Genomic DNA, 12,163 nt, shown 5'->3' with positions numbered 1-12,163 from the left:
TTATGATAAATGTATCATCACCACACAGTGAGTTAAGAAAAAGAACACAGCTATTCTTTTTAAAAGGACTGACTCAGCATTTCATGTTTTTTTAAATGCACTGGTTTCGGATCGGTACTCATAACCATCCGATTCGCAGTATCATATTAAAATCAGACTTGAAAAAGAGAAATGGGGTTCAGAAAATCTCTACTTGTAGATATCCACGTGCATTAAAAAATCTGCTCTACAACTGTGTGTATCTTGAAACAACAAACATTACTATGCTAGAATTATGAAAAAGTTCATTATAATAAAGTAATCATAGTCCCAGCACTGGACTGGACACTAAAGTCTTTAACCACACATTCCTTCTTTGTGCATTACATGTCATGCACACACTATCACGGCGTGGACAGATGGATAAGTTAACTCCTTCAGATACTGATCAATAGACGACTACTTGTCCCAACTCTGCTCAGTGCAGCCTGCATTGAAAGAGTTAATTAGGGGACTGAAAGATCCAATTAAGAGGAGTGAGGGTCCGGACAGAGGAGACATATTGCAGGACATACGCACGCATTGTGCAGCGTCTGGATAAAGGGGGGACTTCAATTAAGAGAGAACACACTTCCAGAGGCTTGTGGCCTGTTCTTTTCTTTTTTACATTTTGAGCTCAGTGAAGCCCACAGACTCTTTTTCACCCAGAATACTGATGAGGGCAAAGCACAGCTGCTCATGTGCAATAGGCTCAGACGGACGTCCACAGATGTACAGAGACTGATGAGGGGATTCAGGTTGGAATTACTAAACACTGATTAGCCAGCATAATGGATCAAGGAGAGGTTTGGGCTGGAAACATTAGTTTGGTTTATTGTTCGGTTTATTGATTGAATGACTGTTAATGGAAAGAAAACGGTTTGTATATTCTAAAATCTGATATTATATTTCACTTTCTCCTTTTTTGTTGAGCAGCCAGTGCTGAAATCTTTCACTTCTTTGTTCATATTATTAGTAAGCTTCAATGTGTTCACCCCCTTTTTTATCTTCTATTTATTGTATATTTTTATTGTTTTGTTGTTCTAGCTGTTAAACTCTATGCTATGGTATTCAATTGTCTGCATTTTATTTTTGCTTTAACCTATTCCTGCACAAACCTATAGGAATAGTGTACAAATTTAGCCTTGTTCCTAAATAAAACTCTTTCTGTTGTATCGGCTTCACGTACTGTGTACTTTTGCAGAGGTACAAACCTCTGACATCAATATTGAGATTATGTCATACATGCACTTTAATTTATCTGTTGGTACTTCCCTTCTCAATGGTTTGTAGAAATGTAAGTTTTGTTAAATCCAGAATTGTACATCGCACGCATATAACACCTGTTGTCAAGAACAAAATGGATGCTAATATCTCCCCGCTCTGCTGGATGTGCAAATCTGAGACTGGTAATTATGTCCACTGCCTCTGGTCATGTGTGAAATTACAAAGCTACTGGTCTAGTATTGTGATTGAACTGACTGTTATGTTTGGTGTCCCAATACGGTTGGACCCTATGTGCCTGATACTTGGTCTCCCGGATGGTCGGATCACTGACAGTAAACACAGGAGACTTTTCAATATACTGTCTTTTGCCGCTAGAAAGAACATTCTACTCTTCTGGAACAAGAATGTTGCTCCAACAAAAAAGTCATGGCACAACATTGTTATGGACTGCATTCCTAGTGAATACATCACGTGCATGCTTCATTCCAAAATAGATGCCTTCTATAAGGTCTGGGACCCTTACTTGCAGCATATTGGGCCCACACTGTCATCTTCCTTGCTTCGTGGATTTCCCAGATCAGCCTAGCCTGTCTTTTTGACTTTGTCTTTAGTGGTTACGTGCACCTTGTAGCCTCGCTATGTTTGTATGCTCTGTATTGACTCCTATCTGGACTCTGCCTTGTCTTGATGTGGGGGATTGAGGGGGAGGGGGGCCCACTGTCATTTATTTTTATTTTCTAAAAATGTTGGGTATATATAAAGGAATGTCACCTCAATTTCTTTTTGGAAGTATAAATTTTTTTTTAAATCATTAAGAGGGAACAAAGAATGTTCCACTCACTCTTGTTCATAGTAACCCCCTTACTCTGAAAGTCAAAGCATTTTGAGAAACCAAGGGGGAAAAAAATTAATCGTCAAATTTGTCTAGTTTCAAGTAATTTTGCTGATAAAATTTGGAGAAAAATAAATTCTAATTAAATTATCTTTTTGTAACACCATTGTCTTTTTGCTAGTTTTGTGTTTTTATCCTTGATCTATTTTTTTTCTTGTCTTTGGTTTCCTTGTAAAGCACTTTGAGCTGCATTTTATGTATGAAAGGTGCTGTATTATAATAATAATTGTGAATATTATTATTATTATTATTTCTTTCGATCCAATCACCTTCAACGTAACACCACAAATAGACGCACATAACATTTCAAGCTACATGACCGCGGCCCAGCAGAAATACAGTGAAACATTTCCTGGTTAAAAGAAAGCGTACACTGTAATCTCAACGTGTGTTTGTGATCACCTGCGTACTAAAAGAGGAGGTCTCTCATCTCATCACGTGGGTGTGTGTTTTCACAGCCCCACTCAGTGCGGTCAGAGGTCAGTAAATACTGATGATGTCATCGTGTGAAGATGGCTGAAGGGTGAGAGTGAACTCGCAGTTCTAGATTTAGTTTTACAACATTGTGCTGCACGGACAGTGCGAACATGTCGCGTTTCCTCTTTTGCTCTGTGACCAATTCCACTCGGTGTTATTGTTTCGTTCGCATGTTCACTCCTCAGGCGTCGCGATCAGTTCAGGAAGTGCGTTTGTTTACCAAAACATAGCATGGCTAGCGTTAGCCTAGCCTGGTTAGCTGTGGCGTGCAGCAGCTGAAATCACGCTGTAACCACCAGTGGGCTTTTCACGTGCTTTATCTTAGCATTGATCGTCCATATGTAACCTTCACTATCGTATTAGCGACTTGTTTATCCTAACTAGCTCGTATTACAGCTGGGCTAACATCGCTTACTCGTGTATCATGCTAAGCTGCGTGTGTGAAAGTTAGCTAAAGATACCATGAGAGAGTCGACAGCTGACAGTCCCTGAGTGTCAGGTGTCGCAACAGTGACGGGACATGTTGTACTTGTTCATTCATGAGCGGTGATCGTGTAGTTGCGTTGTGGTGTTTGTGGTTTCCTCATCCTCAGTGTGGAGAAGCTAATGTCAGACTGTGTGTGTTTGTGTCCACAGAGAAGGCTGGTGGGGAGGCTGGCTTCAGCAGAGCTACCAGGCCGTCAAAGACAAGGTAATCCACGTAGACATCGTGCAAACGAACACTTCTTATTTGAATTGTATTGTTTGTTTCAGCTCAGAGGATGGTTCCATCAACTCCAGCTTTCTTGTGTTGAACTGAAAAATATTGGATTATAGGGAAAGAAAACAACTCAGTAACTATTCAGCTGTCACAGAAAAGGCTTTGAAATCCAGTGAGTGCTCAGCAGCAGCCTACAGAAATGTCTGAGAGGCTCTGTCAACAGTAAATATCGACGGCACTGCAGAGCTACAGTTAGAAGAAGTAGACGGACCTGTTCACAACTTTATTCAAATGCACTCCTGTGACCGCTTGTGATCAGGTCTCCCGTCCTCACTCTATATGGAAATAAACATGTATGTCTTTTGTGTTTGTGAAGACCAGATTATGCTGTTTTGGCCCATTCTGAGTTTAAAGGTCCTTCAGATGGCAATGTGTGTGTGTCGCTGTGTGTTGATAGTAGCAAGAGAGCGTCCACCTCTGCTATGAAGAAATATTTGACCATTTTAAGAAAAGTATCAGTCATTATGTGGTGGTCAGTGTTGATATTGTGGTGGTAAGCACAAACAAATGTGGGCGTAGGCACTGAAGCCTGAAACTGTTAGGTTCTTCATGAAACTGTAGTGGGTCAGAGGACATGGGCTGAGTAAGTGGTCCTTCATATGTGGCCCATGACACAGTGAAAAGAATGTGGCCTCATGCATCACAGGTCTGAGTGAATAGGATCTCTAAATACATTTTGGAAGAACTTAGGGCTTTAAACCTGAACTGTGCCCTTGTGATCTGATCTCTCAGTACAGATGAAGTCTGAAAAGAGTCTAAGCAATCTGTTCAATTTATGTACAATGTATAAAAGCTGCTGTGCCCCCTAAACTTACATTTTAGTTTTATATGAGCGTTATCTTTTTAATTTGTCAAGGAATTTCCCGATGGAAATAACAGTAAGTTGAACCTGGATTCTGATCTTGATCACACTGCTCTGTCCTTCACAGTCGTCTGAGGCCTTAGAATTCCTGAAGCGAGACCTGACAGAGTTCTCCACTGTGGTGCAGCATGACACCGCCTGCTCACTTGCGGCGACAGCCTCTGCTGTCAGAAACAAACTTGCAGTAAGTTCTCCTGGGTCTCTGTTTTCTCCTGACTGTGTATTTGTGTCACCATCACATGTACAGACTGTAACCCTGTCTATTTCCGCTACTTCCCAGGTGGAAGGCTCCTCAGAAACCACAGAGAAGGTGAAGAAGAGCCTCTCTAGTTTCTTGGGAGTCATTTCTGACACACTTGCTCCACCCCCTGATAAAACCATCGACTGTGATGTCATCACATTGATGGCAACACCATCAGGAACCACAGAGGTTTACGACAGTTCCAAGGTGAGCTGAAATACCGGCTTCAGAGACAGACAGAACCACTATATGATGAGTTTCTATATGATCAGAAAAGAGCTGAGTACTGTCATGGTGCTCGAGCCACATCATCGTGAAACAAAGTGTTGGTTCAGGACAGATTTAGCTTTGTTACAAGAAGCTGCGGGACTAAGAAGGTCGGCACATGATGTGCTTGTAGTAAAAAAACAACCATAGCTAAGCATGTGTTTTCCCCTCAGGCACGTCTCTACAGTTTGCAAGCCGACCCTGCTACATACTGCAATGAGCCTGATGGTAAGACAGTACACAGAGAAGTACTTTGTGGTACTTTTTGTACTTTCTTCTTCTGCCATGACTCTTGAGGTTTATCTTAGCTGTCTTTTTCATTTTTGTTAGTCTGTTTCTAGAGCATCAACACGATTTTAATGTCAATAACCAAATTAATTTTTAGCCAAGGCATTTGCTGGATTTGTGTAGTGTCTCACTATTTAGCTAAATATCTGCTATTGATGTGTGCATGTAATATGTGGTCATTGTGAGATGGGTGTAGAGACCAGTGGGATGATGAACAATTATTAATTTACACATGTCTGTGTATTTCTAGTGTATTTTAATCAAAGTGTCTTTCGTCCAGGGCCACCAGAGAAGTTTGACAACTGGCTGTCCAGCTTCTGTTTGGAGGATAAGAAAGGAGAAATCTCAGAGCTTTTGGTCAACAGTCCCTCTATACGATCCCTTTACACCAAAATGGTATCTATTGTTGCATTTGTCAACACTTGTTATTACTGAGCTTCATGTTTTAAATTAATAAACCAGATAAGGATAATTATATTTTCGTGGTTTTTTTTTTCCCGGCAGGTGCCAGCAGCTGTATCCCATTCAGAATTTTGGCAGAGGTATTTCTACAAAGTCTTCCAGTTGGACCAGGTAATCTCAACTGTTGACGATCCTCCAGACCTTCAGGTTTCCTTTCCCCTTAACTGAATTGTCTGCATCTTCGGTGCCACCTGCTGACCAATTTAAAAGCTACTTTTGATTAGTAACTTCAAGCCACAGCCGTGATGCAGGACTTTTTACTGCCTTTAAATAAGGAAATGGGGAAACCTTTAGCAGGAATAAAGTAAACTTGATGTTAGTGGCTCCAATCTGTCAACTTACAATTATAACGTGTGAAGTTTAACAAGGTTGTAGACAATAAGTAATGCAATAAACATGAACAAACATTTTCATCCTCACAGATACTGGACTGAAGCAACCGAACAGATATTGATGCTTCAGTCCAGTATCTGTGAAGATGAGTGCATCATATTGTGGACTTTGCATATGTCAAGAAATGAAACAACAGAATTTTAGCATTCATTATAATACAAAGTTAAATAATATTATGTGGTAGACAAACTTACCTTCTTGGATCATAGCAAATGTTAAATTGTCTGTGAATGTGTCTTCCAGGAGGAGGCGAGGAGAGTAGCACTGAAGCAGAGAGCAGAACAGACGACCCACTCAGAGACCCTGGGCTGGGAGGAGGAAGAGGAGGGTATGTTTGTCTCAGTTAAATATTAACAATTAACTCATTCACTTTAAATTCATTCACTCATGTCACCTGTCTGATATTTTCTCTTCTACTCTCAGACGACTTCCTCGGCGCCTCACCATCATCATCATCTCAACTCAACTTCCCACCGCTGTTTGACAACACCTCACCCCAGCTGCCCACGACCCCGACAGCTCCCACAGGAACCTCTCTGCTGAGTCCCGTCCTGTCTCCAAGCGAAGAGCGTGACGCCACCCTGTCAATCAGCAGCGACAGCGTGAGCCTGCCCACACAGGTGGATATGCGGCCAGAGCCTGTCGCCCTGCAGCTGGCCAACAAACTGACAGAAGCTAGCTTGGAAGATGTCGCAGTCAAGACGCAGGAAACTCAGAGTCCTGCAAAGAGGGACTTACCCCCCCAGCCTCAAGTGGAGGCTGCACCCCAGCCACAGGTTACTGTTGACGGGGCGCCCTCGAGGACCCCTGCTTCTAAACCAGAGCCAACAAAAGAAGAGGGACCACAGGACCTGAGAGTGTTTGAGCTCAACTCTGACAGCGGGAAGTCAACGCCCTCTAACAACGGCAAGAAAGGTACATTAACCTGAGGGCTTTTTTTCTGCTGGCAGTGAGATTCTTCCTGTTCTGGTTTGGCATGTTAACTCTCAACCGGAATACATCAAATTGATAAGATTGTGAATTTCCAACTAAATAGGACTAGAAAAAGCAGGAGTATGGATGTCACAAAGTCCTGAGTGTGTGTGTGTTTGTCTTCACTCCCCCAGGGTCCAGCACCGACGTGAGTGAGGACTGGGAGAAAGACTTTGACCTGGACATGACCGAGGAAGAAGTTCAACTGGCACTCTCCAAAATAGAAGACACTGGGGAGGTTGGTGGAAATTAGTGAATTAAAGGTTAAAGTTGGAGCTTGAAAGTTTCTGAAGCACATGTTTATCTTATTTGTTAAAATTCTCTTCACGTGCCGCTCTAATATATTTCAACAAATAGTGTGTAATGTCAAATTCCTGGGATGTATCAGAAGCATATTTGAAAGTGTAGCCTGCCCTCGCTAGCTTTGCAGAATAACCAACCCAAATGTAAAAGTAAAAACCAGGGGATACATAATGAAACTTTTTCTGTCTTTTGCCAGCTGGAGGAAGACTGGGAGAACTGGAACTGAGCGCCACCGCGACACGAACTCTGTCCCGCCATCAAAGCTAGTTCCCGGCAGACGAACCATGCTTAAACGTGTTTTAAACTCTTTGTCCACACCGTCACCATGTCATGATTGTCAGTAGGGGATATTTTCTGGCGGGTGGTTTGGACCATATTGGTAAACCTGTTGAAGCGAGCAGCGGGACGACCAAGGCAATAAGAATTTCGACTGCTCCGTCAGCTAGTGAGGGTAACGACTCGGGTCATGGTGATTACTTGGGATTAACTTCTGATTTAGAGCCTTCGACGCTAGTAATTGACATGAGGTTGTAATCATTCTGACCTCAGAGCTTAAGGACACGCGAGTGATGAGTCAGAATGTGCGATGTTCCACAGCAGCAGGGGAGGAGCGGTTTCCCCTTTTTTCTTTATGCCATTAAATACATGATAAATGTTGCGAGTGAATCTCAAGTTGGGTACTGACTTAACTGCAGGCTGCACAATAGCCATAAACTCTAATGCTGCTTTGAACTTTTCTAAGTGATTTTTGAAATGGTGGCGATTGATTGGATTCTACCTGTGCCCAGCTTTATTAATTTCTTTCTTTCTCTTGTTTATTATGCAAGTGAATCTTCCAAATGGAAACAAATATTTTGGCCTTCATTCACAGAACGCTTTTCATTTTGGAGTCACTCCCAACCCTAGATTTATGGCCTTGTAAAACACACAGTAGTGTGGTGATGTTATCCAAATGAATTTTATCGTTACAAGTCTGAAACACAACCAGTTAATGTTTTCATCCTGGTTATTTTCCCCCTCTTTGTTTAATAGCGCGATTGATTTGAATATATGGGCTTGTCGCTGGCTACATGTTATTTTCTGTCACTTGTACATGTTTCTCTTCTGTCTGTTTTATTTTTGGGTAGAGGGAATTCATCAGTTGTCACACATTAAGAGACAGAAAATAATTCACGACAGGAACCTTTGCTTGAGATGGAGGGTAGCATCTTTCTTTATTTACAGGATTAGGAGAAAATGACCAATCTGTGATGTTTTCAGCTTCTCTGTCGGCTCTTGTTAGGAACAAAATAGCTCAGCAGGCAGTAGACTGAAGGAGCAACGTGAGCACGCTCCACGCTTGTATGATTTCCCTTTTCCATCATCTGTAATGTAGCTGAGAAAAAATAAACCCTAGAGGTGTAATATTTATACTAAAATAAAAAGCTTAATTATTGTATTATGTGCTTTGATTGCATGTCTGTGCAATAACATAATGCAGCTAGTTACTGTTCAGTTGTACATTTTCTGGTAAAAAACATCGGCTTGTTCTTCAGGATTTTGTGTTCAGACAAATGTGTTGCATGTCTGTACCTCTCAGCTGTGTATTTCCTCCACATTCACACTATGAACTAATCAAACCTGTTCTGCACACATCTGTTTCCAGAGCTGTCGAAGGTCTTTTTTTTTTCTTCTTTTTTTTTTTTAAGTTGAGTATTTCACTATATTTTTCAAATGATCGTTGTCATTAAAGGATTCATGGCTAAAGAGGAAAAACCCGTCTGGTGTGTTGAAAGCAGACCGAGATACATGAAGTGTTATTAGCCGAGTGCTGAGCTTCATCTTCAATTACAGTGTGAGCCAAGCACAGGAAATTATCATTCCTGTGCTTGGCTCATACCAGCAACTAATACGTGCTCAGCAACCGACAATTTTCAAAACTGTGCAAACAACACAACCACTTTATTAAAAACAAGAACAAATAAGGTGGAATGTCACAATGAAAGTAAGACTTCGAACACAACCGATTGGAGTTCAGTCAAACAACTCACGTTCGATCATGTAATATATTTATTCCAACAGATTTTGTGTTTGGCGTCTAGGCTCCAACTTAATCACTCCCCCATATGATTACACAGGAATGATGGGAGTGATGAGCAAATACCTGTAACCCCCTGTTGGAACCTACAGGTGGATGCTGGGGTGGTGGAGGGGCTGAAGCAACTGGTTGTGATACTGCAGCAGCAGTGCGAGCAAGAGGGGTTGATGGGAAATGTCTCTGGTTAGATATACCACCTGATAAGGTGGTTGTGGAGAATGAGGTATCTCACATGATGTACGTCACATGATGTATATAACATGATTGGCGCAGCGCAGCTCGAGTTGCCTGCCAGAACTAGAGGGTGGTGTGGCCAAGGGGGTAGAGCGGGCGTTCTCCAACATGAAGGTTGCCGGTTCAAACCCCACTCTTCCCCATCAGCATGCCGAAGTGTCCTTGGCAAGATACTGAACCCCTAAGTGGCCCCTCATAAATGTTGAGTGTACTAAAAATGTAAGTCGCTTAGGACAAAAGCATCAGCTAAATGACATGTTATGTAACTGGCTCGCCGGCGTCGCACATTTCCACAAAAATAATACACAGTCAGCAGTATTTTCTCTTTAAAAATGACACTACACTGGACAAACAGAAATATTCAAATGATCAGCCTTGGTTTTAGTGATTAAATAAGTTGAGCGCTTATTAGTCTCTCAACATGAGAACATTTAACGTGAAACAGCAGAGATAAAAGAGTAAAAATAGACACCAAGTTAAAGGAATTAAAAAGACTAAGTTAAAAAAACAGAGCTAAAGAACGATAGCCATTACTACTATTGAGGCCTTGAATTCATAATAGTGTATGAACCCAGTTCGCCGAGACAATGTTTCTGGTTTGTCTCACTTTAAAAACGTTGTGCTCGGTTCTAGTGAGGAAACATTAAAAAGTAGCTGTGGTTGGAAAAAGTCCTCCAGTTTAGATTGTGTCTTACATGCAATTTTCTGTTTGTAAGATTGTATAGTTCTCTATGTAGCTGAAGGGAAGTTCAAATCCATGGAAATATTTGAGTTTTCTTTTTCCACACGTTACCATCAAAAGCACTGGGACATCCACCCGTGGTCAGTGAGGTTTCAGAAAATTTGAACTTGCATGTGTCCAAGATTCTTCTGGGACATTTCGGGATGTCTGCAAAAGCGTCTGCATATGAAAGTAATAACCTGCAGTACAAGGAATTTCTCACCAGAGGACGCTGTTGCTCCATTTCTGCAGCCCCACTCCCAACCTGCCACTCCTTTTCTCTCAGCTGCAGCATCCATCTCCCAGACACGGAGAGGCCACATGTTCCCCCCGCACAGGCTATTGTTTATCATCACTCGCTTAAACCATTTGTCTCTCATTCTTCACACAGAATCTTTTAAGTTTTCATCACTGAAGGCCTCAGGGGAACGCACACGGAATGGGTGATGGGGTTCTTTGTGGCGGCATCAGCCGGGCTAATGTAGGTCACAGTGCCGAGACACCTGTGCATCACTGACGCTGCTTGTAAAGATGGCTACTGTCTACACACACACACACACACTCACACACACACACACAAATACACACAGCAGAGAGGGGGTATGGTGGGTGTGGTCGTAAGATGCATTGACGATAGTACCGACAGTGTGGTTGTTCTGATGCATGTCTACCAAATGTCAAGACTACTAAAGAATCAGCACAAAGGAAATTTCATAGTTAACATATTCAAAATGGATTGGATGAAAAAACCCAACCCTTAATCTTGATCCCCTGAGAATAGGTCGAGGGATATAATCTGAAAAGAGTAAGAAAATAAATAGCACCACTCTAAACACAATGGTTCACAAGGACAAACTGATTATTCTTATCCTACTTATTTCTTTAATAATGGGAAAAGCTCCTTTATTCTGAAACTCTGCACCCGATCACCCTCTCATGTTAATGGCTTGTGCATATGCTGCCCTAACCGGACCCCAAATAACAGACACCATATACATTACATTCATTCTTACTCTGTTCCCACCCGGACGCCTTAGTCAGCAGAAAGGCTGTAAAGGAATTTCCTGTTGAAGCCCACCGCTCCCTGGGCCTGGCGCTCTATATGTATATGTGTGTGTGTGTGTGTGTGTGTGTGTGTCTGTGTGTGTGTGTGTGTGTGTCTGTGTGTGCTTGACATTACTAGCGGCTCTCATAAATGTCATGTACAGATCATTTCGCCTTAACACAATAAGGGGGGTGGACGCCAATCAGACTGGAGAAAAGAAATACGTCCCTCCTGAGGATCCATGCTGCGTCTCCTCCACCCCTCCCCCTCCCCCCTCGTAATCCATCCTTGACCGAACGCTTCCTCCTTCTCTTTTTTTTGCCTTTTGCCTTTCTCCCTCTCTCTCTTCTCCAACCCCAGTCCACAGGTAAGGTATATAGTCATCGATCCAAAGTTAATTGCACCCCCATACACGTCTATGTGTGTGTCTCTCGAACACGCAAAGAGTCAGGATGAGGTCATTGTATTGGGGGGCGAGTATTATTCTCAGCACCCTAAAGGGAGAAACCCTGTAACCCCCTCTGCCTTTCAATAAGCACAAAAGACTCCCTTTGAGGGAGGAGGCTAGACTCTTATGGAATGTGTTGCCAGGGTTTTCTATAACGACCGGCCCCCGAATTCACACCCATTTTGTGTGTGTGTGTGTGTGTGTGCATCCCTGCATCTTTGTCCTTTAATGCAGTGTGTATGTGTGTGTCTGTGTGTGTGTATTTCCTTCGTCTTCATCATTAGTTTCCATTTAGTGTCATAAAGTTGTGCAAGCTCATTTCACTCATCCTGACCCGTTATTACACTCTCTTTCTGATAGGACCTGACATCTACGTGTTAACTGCACGTCCGGCATATTTTCCACTTAACCACAAAGAGAGAAAATGCAGCCACTAGGCTGAGCGTTGATCCATGTGGGGGGGAAAGAGAAAGAAA

At 42.3% G+C, this 12,163-nt stretch overlaps 1 protein-coding gene across 2 annotated transcripts; it reads left to right on the top strand.

Moving 5' to 3' along the window:
• The first annotated feature begins 2,555 nt into the window (after window positions 1-2,555).
• bsdc1 (BSD domain containing 1) lies at window positions 2,556-8,600 on the top strand. 2 transcript variants are annotated; one of them, XM_053434563.1, is made up of 11 exons: window positions 2,556-2,660; window positions 3,251-3,305; window positions 4,304-4,420; window positions 4,517-4,684; window positions 4,918-4,972; window positions 5,313-5,428; window positions 5,537-5,605; window positions 6,131-6,215; window positions 6,311-6,802; window positions 6,994-7,097; window positions 7,359-8,600. In XM_053434563.1, the coding sequence occupies exons 1-11, from the start codon at window positions 2,650-2,652 to the stop codon at window positions 7,386-7,388; spliced, it is 1,302 nt and encodes a 433-aa protein (XP_053290538.1). In that variant the 5' UTR covers window positions 2,556-2,649; the 3' UTR covers window positions 7,389-8,600. The 2 variants fall into 2 exon arrangements, with proteins under 2 accessions (XP_053290538.1, XP_053290537.1); XM_053434562.1 differs by having other exon boundaries at window positions 4,304-4,684.
• The last annotated feature ends 3,563 nt before the right edge of the window (window positions 8,601-12,163 follow it).

The sequence above is a fragment of the Pleuronectes platessa genome, chromosome 11 (assembly GCF_947347685.1).
Source record: "Pleuronectes platessa chromosome 11, fPlePla1.1, whole genome shotgun sequence".
Classification (NCBI taxonomy): domain Eukaryota; kingdom Metazoa; phylum Chordata; class Actinopteri; order Pleuronectiformes; family Pleuronectidae; genus Pleuronectes; species Pleuronectes platessa.
This window is presented reverse-complemented; position numbering and strand designations above follow the sequence as displayed.

What these genes read in the sequence shown, in the direction of transcription:
- bsdc1 (XM_053434562.1), top strand. An exon ending in ATACTGCAATGAGCCTGATG is followed by an intron (nt 4,973 to 5,312) that starts GTAAGACAGTAC and finishes TCTTTCGTCCAG; the next exon opens with GGCCACCAGAGAAGTTTGAC. An exon ending in CTGGGAGGAGGAAGAGGAGG is followed by an intron (nt 6,216 to 6,310) that starts GTATGTTTGTCT and finishes TTCTACTCTCAG; the next exon opens with ACGACTTCCTCGGCGCCTCA.